The 27386-nt window shown below is 41.0% G+C and overlaps 1 protein-coding gene across 1 annotated transcript in view; it reads right to left on the bottom strand.

Moving 5' to 3' along the window:
- MYO10 (myosin X) overlaps positions 1-27386 on the bottom strand; it is a 245991-nt gene that overhangs the window by 29034 nt on the left and 189571 nt on the right. Inside the window, exons 20-28 of the mRNA XM_084850564.1 lie at positions 14073-14197; positions 13848-13962; positions 12059-12165; positions 9815-10027; positions 9590-9629; positions 8049-8951; positions 6971-7094; positions 5467-5710; positions 4919-5014 (exon numbers count right to left, since the gene is read on the bottom strand). Of these exons, the coding sequence (XP_084706690.1) occupies positions 4919-5014; positions 5467-5710; positions 6971-7094; positions 8049-8951; positions 9590-9629; positions 9815-10027; positions 12059-12165; positions 13848-13962; positions 14073-14197 (1967 nt within the window). The remainder of the gene's footprint in view (positions 1-4918; positions 5015-5466; positions 5711-6970; positions 7095-8048; positions 8952-9589; positions 9630-9814; positions 10028-12058; positions 12166-13847; positions 13963-14072; positions 14198-27386) is intronic.

The raw sequence follows: 27386 nt of genomic DNA, 5'->3' as shown, positions 1-27386 counted from the left end.
CCGGGAAGTCCTAGTTCCCCTCTACTCAGCACTGGTTAGGCTGTGGAGTACTGTGTCCAGTTCTGGGTGCCACACTTTAAGAAGGATGCAGACAAACTGGAGAGGGTCAGAGGAGGGCAACGAAGATGATCAGGGGACTGGAAACAAAGCCCTATGAAGAGAGACTGAAAGAACTGTCATTTTTAGCCTTGAGAAGAGAAGACTGAAGGGAGATATGACAGTGCTCTTCAAGTACTTGAAAGGTTGTCACAGAGAGGAAGGCCAGGATCTCTTCTTGATCATCTCAGAGTGCAGGACATGGAATAATGGCCTCAAGTTACAGGAAGCCAGTTTCCGGCTGAACATCAGGAAAAAGTTCCTGACTGTTAGAGCAATATGACAATGGAACCAATTATCTAGGGAGGTGGTGGGCTCTCCCACACTGGAGGCATTCAAGATGAAGCTGGACAGCCATCTGTCAGGGATGCTTTGACTTAGATTCCTGCACTGAGCAGGGGGTTGGACTCGACGGTCTTGCGGGCCCCTTCCAACCCTACTATTCTATGATTCTATGAATCGGACTTCCTAATACTGCTCCTGGAGCTCTAAAGCCAGACTGAGCGCTCATTATATCCCTAATCTGATTAGTGCAATAGAGAAGGCTGCAACATGGGAAGATTATTACTATTTGCCACATTTATATCCTCCAAGGAACTCAGACTGTTTTATACCACAACCTTTAAGTTAGGCTAAGCTGAGAGTGACTTCCCCAAAATCATGCTGCATGGCTGAATGGACATTTATTTGAACAAAGTCTCAATAGTCCCATGTCCATTGGTTACAGCACACTGGGGAATGCTTGAGGACTTTAACTGTATCCAATACTATTCCCCCACAAAAGGACACAAGGCTTGGGGCCAACAGCTAAACAACTCCTTAAATAAATGCTTGGAGATCCGGGTTCTAGTCCCCACTCAGCCATGGAAACTCACTGGGTGACTTTGGGCCAGTCACAGACTCTCAGCCCAACCCACCTCACAGGGTGGTTGTTGTGAGGATAAAATGGAGAGGAGGAGGATAATGTAAGCCACCTTGGGTTCCTTGCAAGAGGAAAAAAGGTGGGGTATAAATGCAATAAATAAATAAATGTGCTTTTTTTTAAAAAAAAAAGGTCACTCTAAAAATGGTTTAAAATCTGACTAAAAAGACTTACAACTATTTACCCATCAGAAATATTTAGGAAAAAGCTATAAAGCAGAAAGATTGTTAATATGTAAGCTAGCAGGAATAGGAGAAAAGGCTAACTCTGCCCATACAGTTGGAAGGTAGTTGAGAATGAGGAAGAGGTAAGAGCAGAATCTTTCAACTATTTAAAAGACCTGTATCTATCAGAGGATCCTAATGATCTTGATTTCATAAGAATATCTTGATAAGACATAAATAACAAGGTTTAGCAAGGTCGATAAACAATATTTGAATGCTCCTGTACCTGTACAAGAGATACAAATGGCATTTCATTTATTAAAGCCTAAAAAAACCCAGGCCTTGTTGGTGTTCTGGCTGACTTTTGTAAGAGGTTCTTTGATATACTATTCTTCAAAAACATTTTTCTTGATGGATATAGGAATACAATAAAGATTCCAAATTCGTGGAATGTTATTAATACAGAAGAAAGGTAAAGATCCAACGTTAACATAATTATACTGTCTGATATCATTGCTGAATCAAGACTATAAAATGTTAGCAGCAATGTATACAAAAATATTAAGTATGGTTGTGTCACTTATATCATGGCCATATTTATTAATATTAACATGAAAGGAGGACCAGGTTTTATGACTGAACAGGAAATAGTTTCAGATTATTCAATTATGCCAGCACTTTGGCAACTAAAACAACTTCTCCAAGGACCAGCTTGTTCTGCTTGCATTAATATAAATGAGAATTCGTACGAAGTATTTTTATCAGGGGTACCTGGCTCCTTATAGATTTAGGCTGCAATCCTATACCCACTTACCTGAGAATAAGCCCCACTGAACTCAAAGGGGTCTCACTTGAGAGTAATGTATAGGAGTGCTCTGTAAGTTGTGTAAAAAGTAATAAGGAAAACAGCTTTTGGAGATGTGGGTAAATGAAGCAGCTTTTATTAATAAATGGTGTCAGTGTCAGTTAATCAAGTATTTTTGAAAGAAAATTGTGCAGTTTCCATAATTCAAATCCTCCATATTATGTGATCCAATAATGATCTAGGTTGAAAAACAGATTGTACCTATAAGAAAGAACTCGTCTAGAATTTGCTGCCTGCTGCAAAAATGTTGGTTGATAGGAAATGGAAAAGCAATTCTGCTTCCACATTGAAAGAATAGTTATCTAAAATAATGAAGGTGACTGAAATGTCAAGACTGACAGAATTAATGAGACTAAGAGAATGGGAAATTGATGTCAAAAAGTTTCTATGAGAAATGGTCTCCTTTTATTCTTTAAAGATAGATACAATTTAGATATTAATACAAAAGTTTCTCCTTGCTCCTGGCTGATTAATTTTATGTATTTGTAATGACTTTCAATTGTTTAGCTCATTTCGTTCTTTTTATTAATAATCTATGATCATTTATATATGTGACACATTAAGTTTTGTTCTTTGTCATCTATATATTTCTATACGATATATTATGTATTTTTTTATTTTATTATTAAATTTATTAATCGCCCATCTGGCTGGTCACCCAGCCACTCTGGGCGATGTACAACGTACAATAAAACAATTTAAAACCATAAAATTCTACAATAAAAACATTTTCTAAAATACCCTAACCCAGTCCAAATGCCTGCCTGAACAGCCATGTTTTTAATGCACAACGGAAGCTCATTAAAGAAGGGGCATGGCGGAGTTCCCTAGGGAGGGAGTTCCACAGAGTGGGGGCCACCACAGAAAAGGCCCTCTCCCTCATGCCCACCAGTCTAGCTGTCCTGGCTGATGGGACAGAGAGAAGGCCATCCGAGACTGATCTTATTAAGCGACCTGTCTGGTGCTGCTGGAGGCGCTCCTTAAGATAGGCTGGGCCGCAACCATATAGGGTTTTAAAGGTCAAAACCAACACCTTGAATTTGGCCCGGAAAACAACTGGTAACCAGTGCAACTCCTTCAGTACTGGAGTGATGTGATCTCGCCGGCGGCTGCCTTTAATCAGGCGAGCCGCCGCGTTCTGTACCAGCTGCAGCTTCCGAACCGTCTTCAAGGGTAACCCCACGTAGAGCACATTAACAGTAGTCGAAACGAGAGGAGACCAGGGCATGTACTACCGATGGGAGCAGATGGTCGGGAAGGAAGGGGCACAGCTGCCGTATCAGATGGAGTTGATACAGCACTGTCCGGCTCACAGCTGATACCTGAGCCTCACATAACATACACATATTATGTGTATGTGGATGTATCTATAGGAACACCTTATGTAGTCAGCTCCATGAAGAATGAGAACCTAGCATTCGGGAGTAAAGAGGAAGGATGAGGCAGACAAATCCAACTATGCAATACATTTGTTCTTTTTTTTGTTTTGGTTAAGAAAGCCAAGAATTTGGGGAGTGAGGAAGGCAAAAATCTCCAGGGAACAACACTGATGGTCAGATCTCACAAATAGGATGGTTACCTCAGCTTTTCAGTTGCTCTGCCAACAATCAGTTCTGTGTTCTTTCTTCTCATGCCAACAAAATATGAAGGAGGTAAAGCTTACATAGCTCTCATGCAGCTATACAAGCAAAAGGAAACCAATACTACCTTAGGTGTATCCAAAACCAATGTAACCATATCTTTGACTGGCCCCCCGCTTTGTAAAGAAATGGACAGTAGCAAATGCAGCATTAACCAGAAGGCTTAAACAATTCAAGGGTCCAATTTCCAGCACAAGACCTTTTGATTAGCTCTCATTATAATCCAGGTCCATTAGGAGGACAGTGTTTCATGGAAAGATAAATAAAGAAAATGACAAGAGGTGAACCTGGGGTGTGGGTGTTATGTGTACACTACACACATTTTGAAACGCACAGAATTATCTTCATGTTTTGGAAGAAAAAAAAAGAGAGAGGTCTATGTGTCAGAGGACAAAAGTCACCTTAAACTCTAGTAAATTTTGTTGCCACGTCAACACATCTATTTTGGGGCATGATGACAAGAAGGAAAAATGCAGTTTGATTCTTTTATTTCTCAACATTACCAAGTGTAACTAAAGAGACCTGAAAAAGCTGGGAATTTAAACAGAATCAGACCACTGAAAAGAGAGAGTTCAGTTAATTTTTTACTTTAAGGGAAGTCATTGCTCCATCTGCAATGTTTGTTCATGAAAAAAAGCCTTCCACAATTGCATGAATACACATTTGGGGAGCAGGAGAAAAATTCCAAACTATACTAACTTTGACAATTTTTAGTTTCCTCTTGGGCCATAAGTGAAATATTAGCATTTATTCCATTAACAGTTGTCTTGAGCAACCTCTGTCAGATCCTGAAGGTTTTTAGATTCTAATCGGCAAGGGTTTAGGAAGCGCTGGTGCTTTGTTCTACTTGACAAATCCTTCAGTTATTGTTATCTCTAACATGAACCACAACAACCATGTACCAATGTGCTACGAAATTTTAGATCCTGATTGGCAAATAGAATACCAGAATGGCGAAAACTCTGTTTAATCTGATGTTGGTCAACAGAGTTTACACAGCATAGCTCTTGACAAGCTATTTTGCCCATGCCCATCACTTGGGAGCCTTGGCAATAGAAAATACCTAGAAAATAATCAACAGAACTGTACCTGAAAACCTCACTGTTCTATTGCTTCTGATGATTAAACTTTTTGTTACAGTGAGTTTAGTGCTAGCGAAATGGTATTAAAGAGTTCACATGTGCAAAAGGATAAAATGTACATAGAATCCAAAGGAGGAGGAAGTTCTTACCTTGCATCTTCCGGCGACTCAGCAATCAAGTGATAGGTCCTATCTGCCATGACAATGTCAATCCCATTTTCCTTGCTCGTGTTATCAATGATATCTCTGAAATGGATAGGGAAGGGAGAAATATAATGCATTCATACTGACGAGTCACTGACATTTAAAAAATAACTCTAAGCTTTTGGAACCTAGTTTTAATGCCTAGAAAGAATTTCTGCTCTCTTTTGTTACCTTGCAGGTATCTGCCTATGCTTTATGTCCATGTAGACATATTACTATAGATTTGCTTTGTATTCATCTCTTATTTTCTTCAGCTATTGATCTGTGTCTGCTACCACCCACTGGCATAATTTATATGTGTAGTTTGAGGCAGATGTTTACACTGGTCCTGGAGCTCACACTACACTAGAGAGAAGGTTGGTTCCAAAGAAGTGTCATCCGTTTTCACAGCCTTAGGGAAGTTGAGGAGGGATGGTGGCTTCTGGCTTAGGAGCTTCTGAGGATGCTGAAGATGACTGCTGTATGCATGGGACGCCTTAAATGACCTTACTTACTTGGCTGTTCGGATTTCAAGAGTTCCTTTGAGCTTTTCTTCGCTATCGTTTTCAAAGTACATCAGCCTGGACTGGCGGAGAACAAACCAGCGTTTCTTCCAGTTTCTTCTGGAAAGCGTAGATGATCCACCACCTTTCTTATGCAGCCAGCCTTGTTTGAGAGCTTCCTGTTTTGAGCGGAACCATAAGAAGGTTTCATCTTTTAAGACACACCAACGGCGCTTCCATGTATTTATCAAGCCACCTGCCAGGGGGTGGGTAGGGGGAAGAGAGAGAAACAGGTTTTAAAACATGGGCTCATTTAAAAACATGTTCAGCGCTCCTCTGTAGCTCTGCATTGTGGGGGAGTGTTAGTAATGACGATCAAACTGTCTTTCAGGTATGCTTGTAAATCATTACCATTTCTCATCAAAGAACCCCAAAAATCCTCTGAGGGACCCCAGGGTTCTTAGGAGTATAATTTGAAAACCACTAGTCTAGGCAATCAATCCGTAATAAAAACTGTAAAAGATGTATATAGTAAAAACAAATACACCTGCACTATATTTAACAACTGGCTGTTATGGAGTTTCAAGCTGCCTTTCTTCTGACCAGGTCTGGAAAGAGGAATCCAACTCAGCCTCTTTCTCCTACGTGCTTCCCTTCTCCCAACTCTTTTCTCCCCTCTCCCACTCCCTCTGGTGACTGAATCCTTCTGCTAATAAGCATAATCCCAATAATAGGCCCCTGAGTGTTGCAGAAGCCAAGTGCCTTGTCAGAACTTCCCTCTGGCAGATGGAGCGATGCGCCATATAGACAAAAATGATTGGTCCCTTGGGGAACATTTGAAAAACACACTATTTAAGGACTTCCAGAAGCTATTTCTTTCCATCCTTAGGCACATTCAGGCATTTAGGAGCACCTTTCACAAGAGTTTACACCTCTGATCAACTTGATCAGCGGTCAGTAATGATCTTCTCCTTAGATGTGTTTATTCCTTACTTGTTTCTAGCTCTCTAGACTGCCTTGGAATATCCAGCCCTTCAATTTTCAATCATGAAATTTTGTTTTATTTTGAAACAAGGTTAAGAAATTAAAGGCAACAAAAAGAAGAACGTGCATAATAATATATCACAATCACTAAAGAAACAAAGGAATTCACTAATTATAACTCTAAGTAGGAGCTCAATTTTTAATGAAAGTAAAAATGCATGTTCTACAACGTATGAAAGGAGTGTGTGCAGGTGTATGCCATTTTGAAATCAATTTTCGATATTATTAATCAGAACAGAAATCATGAGAACTGCAGACAGATGAGAGAAAATAAAGCTGTGATAATTTCGATTAGCATTAAAGGGATGCCTGGTAAAAAGGCATCATTTTAATCTAAATACTATTAAAAGGGCTCTGCATTGTTATAATTTTTGCTTGATTTCCATCAAAGAAGTGGAGTGCTGATTATTGATGCCTGAGAAAGAAGGCCACCTTATTTTGGCTCTTTAAATTACTCCAGATGGTTCCATACCTTTCATGTACAAAAAGCTATGGAAATAGGGCAGGCTGACGCAGCTGTAGACAGAATCCCTCCGATACGAAAGTTCGTCATCTGTATCAAACCTTGAGTCAAAGTCTTCCTCACTGTCTTCGAACTGAAAGATCAACATAACATACGGAATTAACTTATAGAAAAAGCATAACCTGGACATTTTCCGCACACTCCAGCCCTGTTCAGATGTTATTGTTTCCAGGCACATTGATAAAAATCAATCGTATGCTCTCTCTTTTTGATAAACAAATTAATTTAAAGTGTGATTGCAGAATAGCTATTGTAATATGCCACTCAAAATTGACATTTCCCTTCATGATAAAGGAGTGCAGCTATTTAAACCTACAAGAGGTAAGAATGTATGTTTTATTAGATCAGTTTTATTGGTATGGGCAGAAATGACCTTCTGAGTGCCAGCACAGAACTCCTAATCTGTTTTCATGAATAGCAAATATTATGTGTTAGGAAATGCTTATTTTATTAAACCTAAACCCTTCAGGCGCTTCCTTTTTCCTTTGCTGGAGGACTTCTTCATGATGTCAGCTCAACGTCATGAAAGGTTTCCACAGTGCTTCTCTCTTGTTACGTACACAGTTCTGGGAAGAACGTGATTTCATCTGTTATGTTATGTCCCAGAGAGTTATGCCTGTAATCTCAGAGGACAGGTGCTTGCAGCCATTTTAGTAAGCATCAGGAAATTAACTTCGACAATTTATGTGTGTGTGTATGAAGGTGTGTATGTATATACTGAATCTTGCTGTTAACTGAAGTTGCATTTGGCATCTGTTGATAACTTTTAATATAAAATTTTCATTATCTTTTGTGTACTTCAAAATACTGAAGGACCACAAATGATAAGAAGGCGGCCCCCACAAAACAGGAAAAGAATTTGGTGAAAAAAATTATTTTAATACCTAGGTTGTCAATTATGAGCAGTCCTTGACAGAGACAACTGTACTACATTAACTTTGACAATGTTACATTTAAAGCAAGACATCTTAATATTACTCTTATTCCTCCCCAAAATATGTATAATGGCAAAGAAAACAATACTCACAGAAGACTGAGCTCCCTCAGAACTAAACCTGTATGCCCCGGAACTGTTGTACGTCCCCACAGAATAGCGGTAGTCGGGGGACCACTGACTACTATGAGAATTAGAAAAGGTCACACTGCTTCCAGAAGTGATAGCACCATCTTCATAGTCATCTTGGTCATAATCATAGTCCCCATCAGGAGAAATCAGGTCTGCAGAATTCTGGGGCCTGCATGATACACTTTCTGGCATGCAGTATGTGGATTCACCACTCGAGGAGTTGTGGAGACTGATGGCGTCATGGCTAGAAGGAATAAGAGTGCCGTTGCCACCGGCAGGACTCGCCGGCACTACTGTGTCATTCATGTATGGATCCTCTTCTGAAGAGTCATCACTTGTCCTGATGCCACTTGTCCTCTGATCAGAGTGGCCATGCTCACTTGGGTTGGGTGAATCCTTAAAAGCGTCATCATCCGCTTCAAAGCCCTCATCAACCTCCTCCTCAGGGTACGGCTGGCTGAAGTTAAAATTGGGTTTTTCGCTGCCTGCATTCCCAGTCAAATCACTAAGCTCTGCGCAGAAACCGCTGCCTACGGAGAGCGTCCTCTCAATGTTTCGGACACATTCGTCAATCTCATCAAAGTTCAGGGACTCCAAGAACTCCTGTGCTGCTCGACAGGCCTCATCCTCCAGCCGTTTCAGTTCCTCATCTCGAAGCTGCTGCAGCCTCTGCAATGAAGCCTCTGTCAAGGATAGTTCTTGCTGCTCCTTCATGCGCTGCAGGTCTTCAATCTCTTTTTCCAGGCGCAGGATCTCTTCCACCTGCTTGTTTTCTTTTTGCTTCTCCAGCTCTCGCTTTAGTTCTTCTTCCCGTCGGGCCTTCTGAATAGCTGCCAGTTCCTGTTGCCGCCTCTCCTCCTCTGCCTGCATTTGCAACACACGAAATTCCTTATTCTACCCGTGCTAAACTACTGTACTTCTTCCACATTGTTCACTTTGAAGAACTCACCTCCCCATTTTGCATAAGACATTGGTCAAAATATCATTACATTGAGCAGCATGAGTTCAGAAGCATCCAACACTGAAGGTGGAATTACATTTTATAAGGAACACAGGTCTGCTGCTGAAAATAGCAGTCCCGTGTTGAGTCCCCCTTTGCATATTAAGTTGTACAACAACATGTCCCTTGTCCTCCTGACATTATATTCTGCATTTCTCAGCCTTCTCCCCTTCGCCTTTGGAGGTGATGAAACATCATACAATGACATCAGAACATGGAGCAAATTATGCAACACTTTACAGAAAGGGGATCAGGAGAAAGGAACACGGGACAGCTTTTGTCAGTCCCATGTTTCATTCCTTAAAATCTTGCCAGAAAAAAGAAGCATGGTGCAGAAATCAGATACAAATAACTTTATCAAGTTCTCTTGCCAGCATCTGTAATTGGTGCTACCTTGCTAGAAAAGCTTGCCTTGCATAGAAAATTCCCCCCACCAAATATTAATCCATAATAAGTTATTCAAAAACAAAAAGCAGCAGATTTTTTTAACAACATAGCTTACCTGTCGAGCAAGACGTTCTGCTTCCTGCTTTTGTTGCTTTCTAAAAGGATAATAAGAAAATGTTAGAAACAAAAATCAAAACAAAGGCATCATTAGGTACGGATCTAGTTTTCTGAATACCATGTTCTCACGAGTACCTGCACAAAATTTCAAAGGCTGCTGTAGCTCTTTTGTGTGAAAGCTAATTTCTTACTAGATCTAAACAACTAACAATATATCCCATACCTTTCCTCCTCCTCCTTTCTCTTCTTTTCCTCCTCTTGCTGTCGTTTCTCCTCCAGTAGCCGCTTGTAAACACGACGGGCGATCTGGCCTCGGAGCTGTTTCTGGAACGTGATCGCTGCTTTCTTTAGGAGTAGATATTTCCTCCTTAAGTAGAAAGCTCTGTAATTCTTCTGTATGATAACCACATAGTAAAGGACCTTTCTGTAGTGCTTTCTGAAACGACAGAGCTGTGTCTAAGAAGGAGTGATGAACCAACTATTGGAACCATCAGTACTATCAGCATAAATTAAAGATTCTAAGCAGTTAAGGAGGGCTTGCAGACAGCTCAGCTCCCATGAAAATTATTTCATTGTGGTTCATGCTACTGCTCCCCTAGGAAGGCTAGACTCAGACTCTAGGGTCTTTGCAAGAGAAAAAGATGCATCTTGCTTAAGCAAACGTGTTTTTATATCATCGACTAATAGCATCTATTTGTAATCCATCAAGGTTATTTGACATATATTCCCTGACATGAAGAAAGTTGCATATGGCAGGATAGCTTTTGTCCTTAAGAAAATAATTTTTGCTCTCCTAAGAGACATAGGTTCAAAGATATCTAGGTAGGAGTAATATACAAATGAAAAGAAATGACCTCATTGCACAAACAGCTATTGAACAACCCTCTGTTGACTTATGAGGGGAGTAAACAGCTGGGAGCTACAACTCAGACTCTAGCACATAATGCATGACATTAGGTAAGCAAATAAAGTGTCATAATTCAGTCACTTCGTTCTATTGTTCTGTTGTTCCTTGAGGGAAAAATCAAACTAAATGGCTTGGTCTGCTAGGTCGTCTTTTCCTCCCTTCTGCCACTGCAAAAACACTAAGGCTATGACTCTCCACATCCCCTCTCACTTAACAGCAAAAATAAATTAAGTTGGGACTATACATACACAAATGATTCGCAAGCCACAACCAAAAGCAAATATTCGATGGTGTAAAACATAGGGCTATCTGTCCATTGCCTAGAGAATGTCTGAAAAAAATCCTCTCATGATGGCTTTTCTCCAACACCCTTGTGACATGTGGACCCAGTCACCACATTGTTCTTCTGCATGACGTGGAACATCTCTGGGTCAGCACTTCTCTACAAGATGCTGAACTGTAACACCAGCCCTACATACAGTTGCAGAGAATACAACATCATACAGAGACAATTTTATACAGGCTGTTTCAAGTTCTCTCAGAATCCATGTGATAAAGAAAAATGTTTTCAAGGTTTAAGGAAGAGACATATCCCACATCTTATTGTTACCCCTTGTTGGTTTTTTAATGTAATGTCCTGGCATGCCTGAATGTATGTGCTCTATAACTGTGAAGCACTTTCTCCTAAGCAGCAGCAACTTTATTTTATTTATTTTTGATATTTATTAAATGCCTACAAATGGATTACCTAGTCATCGTACAATTCAAATTTTAAAACATAATAATAATAAAAATAATACAATAAGTTAAAATCCAACATAGCATAAAACCCGAACAAACAAACAGAACAGCATAATAAATATAGATTACAAATGCTAAAATCACAATCAGGTATACAAGCTAAAAAAACCACACTGCAGGGACTAAAATAGTAGATTTTTGATTACCAAAATACTAAAATGCATAAATGCCTAAAATATTTTAAATGCCCCGGAGATTTACAGAGCCTGGCCTTTCATCAGGAAGCTAGTTTGTGTGGCAAAATTCACTTTTGGCCTCTGAACCACCGCCTGGAGAATAGGGTGTCCCCCAATAATATACTAATATACTAGAACTTCTCTTCTTCATCTACTTCTTCCTGAGAGAGTTGCCTATTAAGGTCAATGCATTCAAGTTCATGTTTTCAAGAGGAAAAAACATTAGACATGAGGTTTTTGGAAGGAGAGACAGACAGACAGACAGACAGAGACAAAGAGAACTGGAAGTCTAAAAGCAACTCATGGATTTAAAAATCTCACCCCAAAGAAGGTTAATGCCAAGCGTGCAGGTTAGCAATTAACTTTCATGTCTAACATACCATGTATGGAGAGGGTGTAGCTTCTGCTGCAGTTGTGTATCTGGTGATCCAATTCAATCCACTGTTAATCTTGTGTCTGAAGTAGCAAGGCTGGGAAAGCCTGAGATCCTAGACTGAGGTGGGGCTTTAGACCTCAGCATGTTAGAAGAGATTTGACAATACTGAATTAGATGGTCTGTAGAAAACACCTTCTAGTTACATACCGTGTCATGTAGCCCAAGACATGTGCTCGGATGATCATAGCTGCTTTGCCAACCTCTATCTCTCGCTCTTTTTCCAGCTTGTGCTCCAAAGACTCACGAAGAAACACCTTGAAAGTAGTGCAACAATGTAAGCAATAGGTTTTCTTTGTAGTATAATGCAATATAATAAATATAAGCCATTTCCGAGTATCTAGGACAAAAGTGGGTTAAGGCTGTTTTAAATAAATAACTATCAACCCTCAAGATGGATCCATTTCTCTACTTATTAGGGTGGAAAATCTTTTGTATTAAGGGCTATTTGCCCCCACCCGCAGAAAGAGACAGATCAAATTAAAGTCTTGTCTTCTACTGCTCTGTTAAGACTGTCTCTAAGTTCCCACACAGCCTCTAGAATGGGTTAGTCAATCAAGATTTAAAAATATGTTTCAAACACACACATATACACTGCAACTAATGCTTGTTAATGAGCAGTTGCTCCAATAAGAAAAGCTGACTGCATGTCAGGCAATAGCAGTTTCATATTAAGTTCTGCTGGAGAAAGTCCACACACTCAACATGTACATTCTACACAAAAGGGGGCATGGGAGCAAGGCCTGGGCTTATTGCCAGCCAGCCCTGCGAGAAATTTTAACATGGACCAGCCTTCCCCAACCTGGTGCCCTCCAGATCTGTTGGGACTATAACTCCCAGAATCCCCCAGCCAGCCATGGCCATAGATCAAAGTTCATGGATGTAAAAGAGTGATATGCATCACATGGGTGGGGCCTACTTATATATGAAAAACATATGTAGGCCTCAATTCACATTAAACAGTTGAGGATTGGAGCATCCATGCCCCACCACATAGCATATACTCTGCAGCCATGTGTTAATCCACCCTTCTATGTATAACTTGTCAACTCAGGATATACAGAGGTATCTGCTAGGTGGTGAAACAAGAAGACTCACACTTCCTCAGCAAGGTACACAGCAATTTGCAAAAGGGTTTTGGCAATTTGCAAAAGGGTGGTGCAGCTAACCACCTAAAGCTTTGGATCTATTAAGGACACATCAGTTTAGGATCGTAAAACATTCATTTATAAAATGTATATGGAGATACAAGAACAAGGTGCACTCACTGAAGCCATCCTGTGCCAGAAAATGTAACATCTGAATTGGCGCTCAGATTCATAACGCCCACTTTTTGCACCACAAGGGCTACACTTCTTCTTAGGGAGAAAAGTTAGCAAGTGTGCCCCCCATTTATACAGATGTTGTTTTTTGGATTAAAAAGCCTGTATGGCAATATAGCTTCAATAGACAATGGAGAAATAAGTTGTGAGGGAAAAAATAGGGTAGTAACAAAGCAAGGGGGAAATTTGTCATATGCATGGTCACGCTTCTGCAGAGTTTGCTCCCTGTGTAAAAGTAACAACCAGGTTTGCCAATGATGTGATATCTTTGGAGGTGCGATTAAAGACTCAGTTATTTTACCCTGACACCCTGGATATCCCGAAAGAGAACCATTTCCCCAGTTTAGAGACTTGCATTTTTATTTCATTGTTTGGCATTCCAAAGTCCAGAACCAGTAAATTTAGAGCATGTTCCCACTGCACTAGACAGTAGAGAAGTTAAATACTTTTAGTGCTGTTTGATAATGCAGATGCAAGACACCAACTGCTAACATTTTGCTGGATTAGGAACTGAGGCAAAGTCACTTGGTAAGGTGTGTTAACTGTGTGTTAATACACAAACAGGAATGCAGCTGGAAGCTGCCTAGTTTGGTATTAGCAATTCATTTTTATTTTACCTTAGATTTTCCAAGTTGCCATTCAGTGTTTGTGCTATCATACAGATGAAGGAGGACAGTACACTTTCCTTTTAAATCTTCAGGGAGAGTCAAATTTCTCATCAGGACTTTGTATCTACAGGAACAAAATAACAACAATGTGATTTCCTCTTCTTTTAAATTGTTCCACTTGGACTGCATACACCCCATCTAATATATTTCTTTTTAAACAAAGAGCAAGTTTACCTTTTATGAAAATCCTGAAATGGCCTCCGCACTGGAAAACCAGCCCTTCGTATCCGCACTGTTTCAAGCATACCAGAATAACGCAGCTGGTTCAGCACCACATTCTGATCAAACTGGTCAGGCATCTAAAAACAAAGCAAAACTCTGTCAAGTCACATTTGATATTTAACTGATGAAGGTGAATTTACAAGCCTGAGATTTAGGATGAGTCAGATATTCATACTTTCAAAGCTCTTGAGCTTGGCTGTATCGCTCTTAATTATACACTTCAAAGCTGATTCTCACTTTATACTGTCTCCTTGGGTACAAATACCCCGAGATTCAAAATACAAGTGACCCTTTTCTAGAGTGAAGGACTCACGCATGTAAAAGCTGATTATGTCCCTTTAAAATCTCAACAACAGGGAGTGGGAAACTATCAACCTCCATTTTGTGAGTACTTTAAAAGGACGATTACATACCGAATGTTACACATGGCACCCTTCAGCCATGACAACTGTAAAAGATGTGTTCAGGTATATCTGTACACAAGTACAAAATGTAAAATGACATATGTTCCAAGAATTAGTGTCATCTCTCCTCAGAACAGGGCCACCACCTTTTTATTGGCTTTGTTTCTGTGACTTTAGCAGGAGCCTGAGATACAGAAATTTAGCACATTGAGTCTTGGAGGCATGGAGACAGGTGGTAAGAAAAGTGTCACTCATGTGTTGGGTTGTTGTTAAAGACATAGAAGCAAGCCCAATTAAAAAAAGATAGCAACCCTTTTCCAAATGCAGTAAACCAAAGGGACAAGTACAGAGATAAGTCTCACATCTCATTATTGCTTAATCCAGTCAGCAATTCCATCTCACTTCCCTTCATTTCTATTTGGCAATTCCAAATTGTTGACAGTAATGATACAGTATAAAGTAGCCTTGACAATGATACAATATAATGGGATCTTTAAGTGAATTGCTATGAGCCCTGGGAAAAATAAAATGCCTTGATTTGTATTCCCAAGAGGTAATCAAACCCTACTTACAAGGCAAATGCCACTGACACAAAATATGGGCTTTAATTCCCTTAAGAATCATGGAGAATCGGCTTACTTATAGAAAAACGCTCCTCATTCTTTCTTTTCTTTAGTGATGAAATGTGTTCTACAATATCACAGCCAGCCTCTTCAATAGATATTTGTGTCAAGAATGCAAAATCAGGCAACAAATGATTTTAAATATTCCTAACTAATCTAATGTAAGGAGGAATCATGCTCTTCTTTTTTAGTGTTAGCTGTTAACTACCACTTTTTTATTTTCTGCTTTTTAAGGGAATACCTTTACTGATAAGTATAAATCTCAGAAAATTATAACCTGAAAATGAGCGGTAAATTGCTGTTTATTATAGTTACACTTAAATGCAATTATTTAAAATATGCTGCAGTGTGTGTGCATGAGTTCACATGAAAGAGAGAGCACACACTTTAGAAGCTGTGTTATATTGTATTAATCCTGAAGAGAAAAGGTGAAATTATGTTACAAGGGTGTCATAATCAATCCCCAGTTTAGGCACAAGTGTCGCAAAGACCCAATGTTCAAGTCATTGTGCCTACGGTCAGTGTCTGAAGACCACATATATTAGTCCAACATTCATCCTCTGTATAAAACAAAACCACAAAACTTCATGAAAGCACCCTCAGTTTCCACAATAAAAGCCACGCGGAATTCTGATGTCAAGTTATTATATGCTTAACCTTCACCATGGAAGCTATCCCTCTAGCTAAGTGAACTTACTTCTGCCTGATAAAAATGTCCATATGCAATTAAAGAAAAGTTGTTGATGGACAATAAAGATTTTCTGTAATCAGGATGAGTATGGACGTGTTCAAAACACTTTGTACAGGCAAGAAGACGATGTTTCAATACACTGGATTTAAGTTATTTCTTCTGAATGATTATAACTTTCTACAACAGGTTCTGTTTTTATTTTTCAATATACATGTTCTGTATAGCAATAAAATGTACAGATATAAATGTATTAACTTCTTTTTTCCCCTAATTCCTGCCACGAATTCCCCATTTATGCCTCTTTTCCCTGAAATATTTTCAGGATTGCACAGCATTATAATTGCATTGCATTGCCTGGGGTGTGGGGAAGAGGAGGAGGTCTGAACCAAATACATCAAAGCCATGTCTGCCAACCAGAAGTAAACTATGCCAGTTTTATATTTAGACAATGAAACATTTCTATTCAGACATGAAAAGAAACAATATATAATTTTACAAAACTCACTATAACTTTCAAAATTTCCCTCTGCGATAGCAAAGAATGTGGGGAGAAGATAATAATATGAGAAGTTTTCTCCCCCTGTTGCATGAGTTTCTTCCCCACGTAAATACTTTGCTGTGCCCATTTCCCAAGACAATAAATGAAATAACTCTTACAGTACCAGAAAGCTCAGTTATCACTCACCATTTTACAGGCGTCGCAGGCGCATTTCAGACTCCTCTTTAGCAGGGAGGCCAAAATTCATATGGAAAGTAACTGCCACACTGACCTTTTCCCTGGACTGCTAAAGACACTGAACAATAATGAACACTATTCCTGGTGCTTTAAAAAGTACTCAGTTGCCATGGAAACCCCACCCTTTCTGAGGATAATTAGTGTGGCGTGGCTCTGGGATTTTATGGGGAGGGGGGATACATAGAAAAGCATGCAAATGAGCGACACAAGAGCAATAGCTTCTTGAGCTCTGCGCTGTAGAGATGGAACTCCATGCACCTCAGAGAACAGAGATTTTTTAACTATTAGAGGTGTTGCATCCTTCAGCAACCTCCCTGAAACGAAAACTTGTCACTGGGCTAAAGACAGAGACAGATAAATCTGTGAAAGTTCACTTGTGGTTTTCTGTTCAGGCATCTTTGGTTCTGGACCACTGAGGTCAGGAAAATTTATTCCCTCCCCACCAGAACCTACTTCTTCTGGAGCACAAGTGCCACTGCTACCAGGCAGTTGCAGAATGGTAAGGAGCTGTAACCCAATATGATGCCTCTTCGGAAAAGCTCAGAAGATGGGTTCTGTCCACACTGAGGGTATGATTATTTGGCACTGAGAAGGGATGTTCTTCCAAGTCAGACTGGCTAGCGACTTTGGTGCATGGGTGGTAGTGAGCGTTTACCTTCCTTTATTACATAGTGGTTCAACTCACTTGCCTGAGTAATCCGGAGATCTTTGCTTATATAGCATTTTCTCCACCCTGCTCCTATTCTGGACATGTATGGTCTTGATTGTGTAAATTGTTCTGGGATGGATGATCCTGACTTGTGGCAGCACACAGACCTAGATGGTCTTTTGCTACCTTTGAACTCTATGTCTGGTGTAGCATAGTGGCTTAGAGACTGAGCTACAAATCAGGAAGTCCCCAGCTCAAATATAGGCAAGCCACTCTCAACCTCAGCTAACCGTATCTGCAAGATAGAAGAAAATAATACCAACGTACCTTACACAGTTGCCGTAAGGATTATAACTAGATCACGCATGTGAAGAATTTTGAACATTTGAAAGCGCTATACAAGTGTTAAGAATAATTATAATTAATTCATATCATAGTGTGGAGGACTGGAAATTCTTCCGCCTCTCCTTTCATGCATGGCATCACATTCAGTTTGTATCTTTGCACTAGCCACAGTTTGCTGTGACATCCAAACTACGGCAAAGTGAGATTAGGCACAGACAAAAAGGGAGGAGGAAGGGAGGAGCACAGGAGCCTGTTCAGGGGTAGGCACCCCTCAGCCTAATTTCAAAAGCCCTGTACAAGTGATCAGACCAAACCACTGACAAGAGTGGTATGTTCCTCCCCTGTCAGCCTGCTGGATGGGGTGGAAAAGGGGGACGGGGGGGAGAGAGAGAGAGAATGGGTGGCTTTACCCACCACTGAGATGCAGCCCCCAACACATGACCATTGAGGGAATCCAGCTGTCAACCAAAAAAGGTCCCCCACCTCTGTTGTAGCTCATTTTTTATCTCTCATACCGTGGTTTGGAGATTGTCACTGTGCTGATGTTTCCCTGATTGAAGCCAATGTTTAACTTGGAGTCACTTCAAAAAGTTACACAAAAAGTGAAGGAAACTGATGGCCAAAAGAAAATGTCCAAAATCTTGATCACCACAATACTTTTATTAGGTCAACTCAAAGGTCACAAAATGTGTGACTCTTCATCAGGCACAATGGTAAACAAAGCAAATGGGGGGGGGGGAATGTTTGATATTCAAGCCACAGAGTCTACATTTGGCTACAGTCTTAAGATGGAGTGGGAAGAGGCTGCAAACATTCAAATTAGGCTCTACCAAGTACTGAGATGTTTTCAGGTGGCAGCTACCTTCGTTTTTTGTGTAACATGGAAAATACCAAATGAACAAGATACTGCTTCACCATCAGCAGCTAGCTCTTTTCCAGCAGAAGGCCAAGGTCATGCTGGATTTGCAGCTACAGAATCCAGGGAATCTTCCCTTGCTGGGAGGGAGAAGTATGGGGCAGGAGGAATAAGCAAGTGGTGGGGTCAGGCTCTTCTACCACCACTGCCTCTATGGGCTGGTAGAAGGCAGGAGCCTGCTCTTTTCCTCTTGCGGCTAAGGCATGATCTACACATGCAGCAGTCTAAGGCTGGAAATTAGGTGGTAGAATGAACTATATAACTTCAGGCTACAGGTTGGAAATCATATGTTTAATGTTCCGTTTAAAAGTTCCTTGCAAGAGGAAAGTGTAGCACAGTGGTAAGTGGGCTGCAATACAGCCTTTCTACCTGATATTCTAGGTTTCCAATTGCAAGGAGGAGATTTTTTGTTGTTGTTTAAATGTGGGAAACATTCAAAACCGGCAACTCCTGCCAGCACTCTGAAGTGGCACCATCCATTCCAACACCTCAAAATTTTATCATTCATACTGCTGCATGTGTAGACAAGACCTAATACAAGCAAAAAGAGGTGGAGGCTTAATTACAAGTACTGCATAGGGCCAAGGAAAGTCTAGAGTAACACACAGCTCTCAAATCAAAGAGGCAATGGAGAGACCACTCCTGAAGAAATCCCTGTTGGACCCGGAAGATCTCAACAACTTTTGGCCGGTGGCAAATGTTGCTTTCCTGGGCAAGGTCCTTGAACAGGTGATTGTTGACCAGCTCCAGACACTCTTGGATGACACCAATTATCTGGATACATTTCAGTCAAGTTCAGGCCAGATTTTGGTATGGAAACAGTCTTGGTTGCCCTGTATGATGACCTGTATCAGGAGAGGGACAGGGGAAATGTGAGCATGTTGATTGTCCTTGATCTCTTGGTGGCTTTTCAATACCATTGACCCTGGTATTCTTTTGGGGTGATTGTCTGAGTTGGGAGTGGGAGATACTGCATTGCAGTAGTTTTGGCCCTACTTGAACGGGCACCTCCAGAAGGTGGTGCTTGGGAGGCACTGCTCAGCCCTGTGGATTCTCCAGTATGCAGTTCTGCAGGGTTCTGTTTTGTCCCCCATGCTATTCAACATCTACACGAAACTACTGAACGTGGTCATCTGGAGTCTGGGAGCCCATTGTCATCAGTATACTGATGACACACTGCTCTACTTCGCCTTTTCGATGTCACCAGGTAAAACTGTGGATGAGTTAGACTGGTGCCTGGCTGTAACAATGGACTGGATGAGGGCTAATAAACTGAAGCTCAATCCGGACAAGACCGAGATGCTGTTAGCGGGTGGTTCTTCTGACCAGATGGAGGGTGTTCAACCTGTTCTGGATCAGGCTGCACTCCCCATGAAGAAGCAAGTTTGTAGGTTGGGGGTTCTCCTGGTATCATCTTTGTCACTGAAGGCTCAGGTGGCCTCAGTGGCATGGAGTGCCTTCTACCAGCTTCAGTTGGTGGAACAGCTACGCCCCTATTTGGACTAGGGATGTTAGAGAAATCCGTAACGGAATCAAATGAGTTTGGATTTCTATGAACCCAATCTGTGGATTCCGCAGCAGACCAGCTCTCCCTGAGTCGCACGGATTCTTCAGACTTGTGGACTGTTTTTTTTTTTTTTACTTTCCAGACTTTTATGCAAATTTAGTCAAATATATACAATTAAAAAGAAACAGCTGAAAATGTGCATTTCCCCCATAGGCTAAAGCATGAAAATGTGAAGGGGTGTTGCTGTTGTTGTTTTTTGCAAATTTGGGAAATGGGAAAAAAACAGATTCCATCAATGAATGGAATACGGAACAAAAGGCACCTGACAATCCACAAAATGCAGATGGAACGGATTTTACAAAATCCGTACATCCTTAATCCAGACAGGGGTAACTTGGTCTCAGCAGGCTGTGCTCTGGTAACCTCCAAGTTAGATTACTGCAATGCACTCAGCATGGGGCTGCCCTTGAAGACGGTTCGGAAGCTGCAGCTTGTGCGAAATGTGGCAGCCAGATAGACTGCAGTGTCCAGAAGTTCTGAACATATAACACCAATTCTGGGCTGCTTGCACTGGCTGCTTGTATGTTTCCAAGCCTAATTCAAGGTGCTGGTTTTGACCTATGATGTCCTACATGGCTTGGGACCAAAATGCCTGATAGGCATCTCTCCTGGTATGAACCTACTTGTACACTATGATCATCATCTGAGGCCCTTTTCCAGGAGCCTCCTCTGAGAGAGGTTTGGAGGGTGGGAACAAGGGAGAAGGCCTTCTCAGTAGTGGGCCCCCAATTGTGGAATGCTCTCTCCCAACTGAGGACTGCCTGTGGCCAACATCGTGATCCTTTCAGCACTGGGTTAAGACTTTCCTCTACTCCCAGGCATTTAGCAGCATATGATAAGGTTCTAGCTGGTCCTGGATTTTTTTTAATTTGTTGAGTGTTTTACATTATTTTGTAAATGTTTTATATGATGTTCTATATTGTACTTTTAATGTTTTAATCTTTTGTAAACCACCAGAGAGCTTTGGATACTGGGCGGCATAGAAATGTAATAAATAATAATGTGGGAAGTTTACTTCTCTAAGGTAGTTTAAAATATATATATTTGCAATTGTGTGACTTCCCTATTTATTTTTGTACAATGATGATTTTCATTTCTATGCCACCCAATGCCCAAACTCCTGGGTGGTTCACAATTCACGAAAATTAACAAACCACAGATACATGATGCTAAAACATAGTATAAATTTTTAACATGCGAACATTTAAAACATTTCAAACAATTCAAACAGCTGAAACCTATTTCAATAAGATACTAGACAGACCTGTTAAAGACAGCTGATATAAACGCCCCATGATATGTCATTATAACTGTTTGCTAGAAGGTTTTGTAGCTCAAGCCTTCAAGTGTTTAGGAGTTTATATGACTGAAACTCATGATCTCTTAAGCTGATAAATATCTGTTCTAAGCTGCCTTGCGCCTGCTGAAGTGTAACGCTGGTGTCATAATAGTGACCATTGGGGAAAAACCCCAAGGACAAGACATCTTGACACCTCCAAAGATTTCCCACCATTTGTTTATATTCTTGCTTCATCTTGCACTCATGAAAGCCTACAACAATAATTTAAATCTACGATTTCGAGTAAAATAATCAAACCAATCCAGGAACAGAAGATATCTAATATTTGCTTTGATGACACTCCTCTGCTGGAGGGCTAATTATTCCACAGCAGTCTAAAAGGACCTACTTCTTGCTTAGATCATCCTGATCCACATCTTAATTTGCAGGGATGGGGGCACGTAGAGGGAGAGGCAGTCTCAAAGGCTATGTGGATCCCAGACATTGATGGCCTTTAAAAAGTGTATTAATTATTTCCTTTGATAAAACAAATGAATTAATAAAAAAAAACCCTCACATGAAGGAAGGCAATTTTCTTAATGTGCAAATTACACAGGAGTTCATATGTACGCCATCATGTGCAGGGTGCATGTGAAGTCACACAAAAATACTAGGCTATTTTGAATAGCTGGTCTTTCAGGTAACCTAACAAAAGGTGGCATGAATTGTGAAAGGGGTTGATAGAAACAAGATGAAACCAAGGCTTGGCAGCCAGGGGCAAGTGTAAAAAATTGAGAGTCTAGACAGGATGGGCTACCACAAAGAACCACAAAGAACTGAGAAAAGGATATTAACTGGAAATTTTACTCTTTTCAGTTATTACTCTAAATAGATTTCAGTTCAAATGCAAATTAATTTTGCTAGTGGATAACTTTGTGCTGCAGATCTGCAGTATGGTATGGTTTGCTTTCTTCTCAATATTAAAATATAAAGAAATGCTAAGATCTTTACAACAGAGCACAGATGTGAAATAGTTCCTGTCTGCAAGAATAAGATTTTTTTAATAGCAAGGTAGCAATCCTACCTTGCTATAAAATCTGCTTATTCTTGGAACTAGGAACTGTTTCACACCTATAGTTTGTTTTCTAAAAGACCTTGCAATCATTTATATTTTAATGTGAGAATAAGAAGCAAACAATAACATTTGTATGGAAGAGCTGTTCAGGGTAGCTAACAATATTTAAATCATATACAGCAGCCGAAAATAATTAAAAACAATGAAATAAGCAGCAAAGCATTACTAAAGCAAGCAGAAAACCTCAATGAAATAGATAAGGGAGAAAATCTCCTTCCACATTCAGAAGGCCCTAAAGTCTTGCGAAAAAACAGTCTTCTGTCACCAGGAGGCCAACAGTATGTTTCTCCAGGAGGGGGTAATCCCCCAACATAGTTCACACATAATTCAATCCAAGGCTTCTGAAGAAGATCTTAACAAAGTGGCAGATACGTATGATTTAGCAACAGCCAAAATAGCTAAGCCAAAACATTTGAATATTTTTCATCTAACTGCCTGCTCTTTTGGCATTTACAAACCCACCGCATCTGTAGTAAGCAAAACATTTTGCAGTCCTTATGTGGTTCATTACAAATATCTCCATTTGAAGTGCTTGCAACTGAGGTGAAAAACATGATTTGCCCAAGACCATACTTGGCTGGACAAGAATTTGAATTCAGACTCATAGATCCAAGTCAAACACTGAACCACAACAGCTCTCATATTTATGAGCTGTTAAACTCTAAATAATGGACTGGAAAATAAGCCAGCACATAGGAAGTAAGTCTTGAGAAGAAAATTTCAAACCACTTATGCTTTGCAACTCCCCTCAAAGAGACTAAACCCACTCCTACGTGTCAGCTTCTCTCGAGAAGGTAGCAACAAAACAGGAAAGCAAAATAGGAATGACTTCACACATGAGGTGCCTCTTAGTATGGAGGTTTAAAGCTCCCTGCTGGTTTAGTACTGGCATCCCTAACCGGGGTCCCTTCCAGATGTTTTGGACTTCATCTCACATCAGCCCCAGCCACCATGACTAATGGTCAAGAATTCTGGAAGTTGTAGTCCAAAACATCTGGAAGGCACCCAGGTTAGGGAAGGCTGCTTTAAGTGCAACAGTTGCCATTTTCCTAGTTGTGATCCTGCTAGTATGTTTGAAGCAGTGGCAATCAATATAGGATGGCACAACTGGTTTCTAGTCTAAAAGCATCTGCCATGATACCTGGGGAAAACAACCAGCACAATAAGATCAAAAAGAGACAGTTCACAGAGTAAGGAAACAGTGGGTGCCTGCCTGCATAACATGTGTATGTGTGTTTGAATGCGAGGGGGAAAGAGAGAGAGAGAGATTTTAAAAAATCTTTACTGCATGTACCCATCACATCAAGCAACATTTAATCCTAGATCCCTGAGGCTGGGTACAGTCCAATTTTACTGCAATGATGGCACTAGCTCAGTCATGCTTCAGCACTTTCATAATAATATAAACATAATGAAGGAATGGCCCCTTCATGGATCACTGCCTTGTTGTGGCGAAGGGGCATGCGTAACTCAGTGAAGCCATAAGCTATGCCGTGCAGGGCCACCCAAGACAGACAGGTCATGCCGGAGAGTTCTGACAAAATGTGGTCCACTGGAGAAGGAAATGGCAACCCACTCCAGTATCCTTGCCAAGAAAACCTCATGGAACGTATCACAAGGCTAAAAGATATGACGCCAGAAGATGAGCCCCTCAGGTCGGAAGGTGTCCAATATACTACTGGGGAAGAGCAGAGGGTATTTCCAAGTAGCACCAGAAAGAGTGAAGCGGCTGGGCCAAAGCCAAAAGGACACTCAGCTGTGGATGTGTCTGGTGGTGAAAAGAAAGTCCGATGCTGTAAAGAACAACATCGTTTAGGAACCTGGAATGTCAGATCAATTAATCAAGGTAAGCTGGAGGTGGTCAAACATGAGATGGCAAGATTGAACATCGACATCTTGGGAATCAGCGAACTAAAATGGACAAGCATGGGCGAATTTAATTCAGGTGACCATTTTATCTACTACTGTGGGCAAGAATCCCTTAGAAGAAATGGAGTAGCACTCATAGTCAATAAAAGGGTGGGGAAAGCAGTACTGGGGTACAATCTCAAAAATGATAGAATGATCTCAGTACGAATCCAAGGCAAACCATTCAACATCACAGTAATTCAAGTCTATGCCCCAACCACTGAGGCCGAAGAAGCTGAGGTTGATCGGTTCTGTGAAGACCTACAACACCTTCTAGAAGTAACACCAAAAAAAGATGTCTTTTTCATCATAGGGGATTGGAATGCTAAAGTAGGAAGTCAAGAAATCACCGGGATAACGGCAAGCATGGTCTTGGTGTACAAAATGAAGCAGGACAAAGGCTAATTTGAGTTTGCCAAGAGAACATGCTGATCATAGCAAAACACTCTTTTCCAACAGTACAAGAGACGACTCTACACATGCACATCACCAGATGGTCAATATCGAAATCAGGTTGATTATGGACTTTGCAGCCAAAGATGGAGAAGCTCTATAAAGTCAGTAAAAACAAGACTGGGCGCTGACTGTGGCTCAGATCATGAGCTTCTTGTTGCAAAATTTCGGCTTAAATTGAAGAACGTAGGGAAAACCACTAAACCTTTCAGGTATGACCTCAATCATATCCCTTATGAATATACAGTGGAGGTGAGGAATAGATTTCAGGGATTAGACCTGATAGACAGAGTGCCTGAGGAACTATGGACGGAGGTCCATAACATTGTTCAGGAGGCAGCAACGAAATCCATCCCAAAGAAAAAGAAATGCAAGAAAGCAAAGTGGCTGTCTGATGAGGCTTTACAAGTAGCTGAGGAAAGAAGGGAAGCAAAAAGCAAGGGAGAAAGGGGAAGATATACCCAACTGAATGCAGAGTTCCAGAGAATAGCAAGGAGAGACAAGAAGGCCTTCTTAAATGAACAATGCAAAGAAATGGAGGAAAACAATAGAATGGGAAGGACTAGAGATCTTTTCAAGAAAATTGGAGATCTCAAGGGAACATTTTGTGCAAAGATGGGCATGATAAAGGACAAAGAAGGCAGGGACCTAACAGAAGCAGATGAGATTAAGAAGAGGTGGAAAGAATACAGAGAAGGACGATACAGGAAAGATCTGAATGTCCCTGACAGCCATGATAGTGCGCTCACTGAACTTGAGCCGGACATCCTCGAGAGTGAAGTCAAGTGGGCCTTAGGAAGCATTACTAACAACAAAGCTAGCAGAGATGACAGTATTCCAGGTGAGCTATTTAAGATCCTAAAAGATGATGCTATTAAAGTGCTGCATTCAATATGCCAACAAATTTGAAACACTCAACAGTGGCCACAAGACTGGAAGAGGTCAGTTTACATTCCAATTCCAAAGGAATGTTCAAACTACTGTACAATTGCGGTCATTTCACATGCCAGCAAGGTTATGCTCAAAATCCTACAAGCTAGGTTCAGCAGTATGTGAACCGAGAACTACCGGAAGTACAAGCGGGGTTTCGAAGAGGCAGAGGAACTACAGATCAAATCGCCAACATTCGCTGGATCATGGAGAAAGCAAGAGAATTCCAGAAAAACGTCTATTTCTGCTTCATTGACTACACTAAAGCCTTTGATTGTGTGGATCACAACAAACTGTGGCAAATTCTGAAAGAGATGGGAGTACCAGACCACCTTACCTGTCTCCTGAGAAACCTGTACAAGGGCCAAGAAGCAACAGTAAGAACCAGACATGGAACAACCGATTGGTTCAAAATTGGGAAAGGAGTACGACAAGGCTGCATACTGTTGCCCTGCTTATTTAACTTATATGCAGAGTACATCATGAGAAACGCCGGGCTGGATGAATCACAGGTTGGAATTAAGGTTGCCGGGAGAATTATCAACAACCTCAGATATGCAGACGATACCACCCTAATGGCAGAAAGCGAAGAAGATCTAAAGAGCCTCTTGTTGAGGGTGAAAGAGGAGAGTGCAAAAGCTGGTTTGAAACTCAACATTAAAAAAACTAAGATCATGGCATCTGGCCCCATCACTTCCTGGCATATAGAAGGGGAAGAAATGGAAGCAGTGACAGATTTTACTTTCTTGGGCTCCAAGATCACCGCAGACGGTGACTGTAGCCATGAAATTAAAAGACGCTTGCTCCTTGGGAGGAAAGCTATGGCAAGCCTAGACAGCATAGTAAGAAGCAGAGACATCACCTTGCCGACAAAGGTCCGTCTAATCAAAGCTATGGTTTTCCCAGTAGTAACGTATGGCTGTGAGAGCTGGACTATAAGGAAGGCTGAGTGCCGAAGAATTGATGCTTTCGAACTGTGGTGCTGGAGAAGACTCTTACGAGTCCCCTGGACTGCAAGGAGGTCAAATCAGTCCATCCTAAAGGAAATCAACCCTGAGTGCTCATTGGAAGGACAGATACTGAAGCTGAAGCTCAAATATTTTGGCCACCTAATGCGGAGAGAAAAGTCACTGGAAAAGACCCTGATGCTGGGAAAGATTGAAGGCAAAAGGAGAAGGGGATGGCAGAGGATGAGATGGCTAGATAGCATCACCGATGCAATGAATATGAAACTGAGCACACTCCAGGAGACAGCGTAGGACAGGAAGGCCTGGCGTCCTATGGTCCATGGGGTCACAAAGAGTCAGACACGACTTAATGACTGAATAATAACAACAATGAAGGAATGGACAGTGGTCTTTTTTTATAGGGATAAGCTTTGCTGCAGGTGGAAAAGAATGTTAATTTCTTTAGGAAAGAGAGAAAAAGGGACAGTATCCATTCCACCGCAGGTGTAGCTCTGCCAGTGGCAAGGGATCAACATATGGGTCCATGGAGCAATCTTCCTAGGCAGGACATTACTCAGAATGGGAGACTTGTGCCCATTTCCCATATAGTCCTAAGCTGGTCAGAAAAAAGGGAATGTCTATAAAGGGGCAAAAGTGATCCTGCATTATTGCCTCCATATTGT

The sequence above is a fragment of the Heloderma suspectum genome, chromosome 4 (assembly GCF_057233095.1).
Source record: "Heloderma suspectum isolate Gila_16-S chromosome 4, 16-S_ref, whole genome shotgun sequence".
Lineage (NCBI taxonomy): Eukaryota > Metazoa > Chordata > Lepidosauria > Squamata > Helodermatidae > Heloderma > Heloderma suspectum.
The sequence above is the reverse complement of the archived record's forward strand: the minus strand, read 5'-3'. Positions and strand labels throughout refer to the sequence as shown.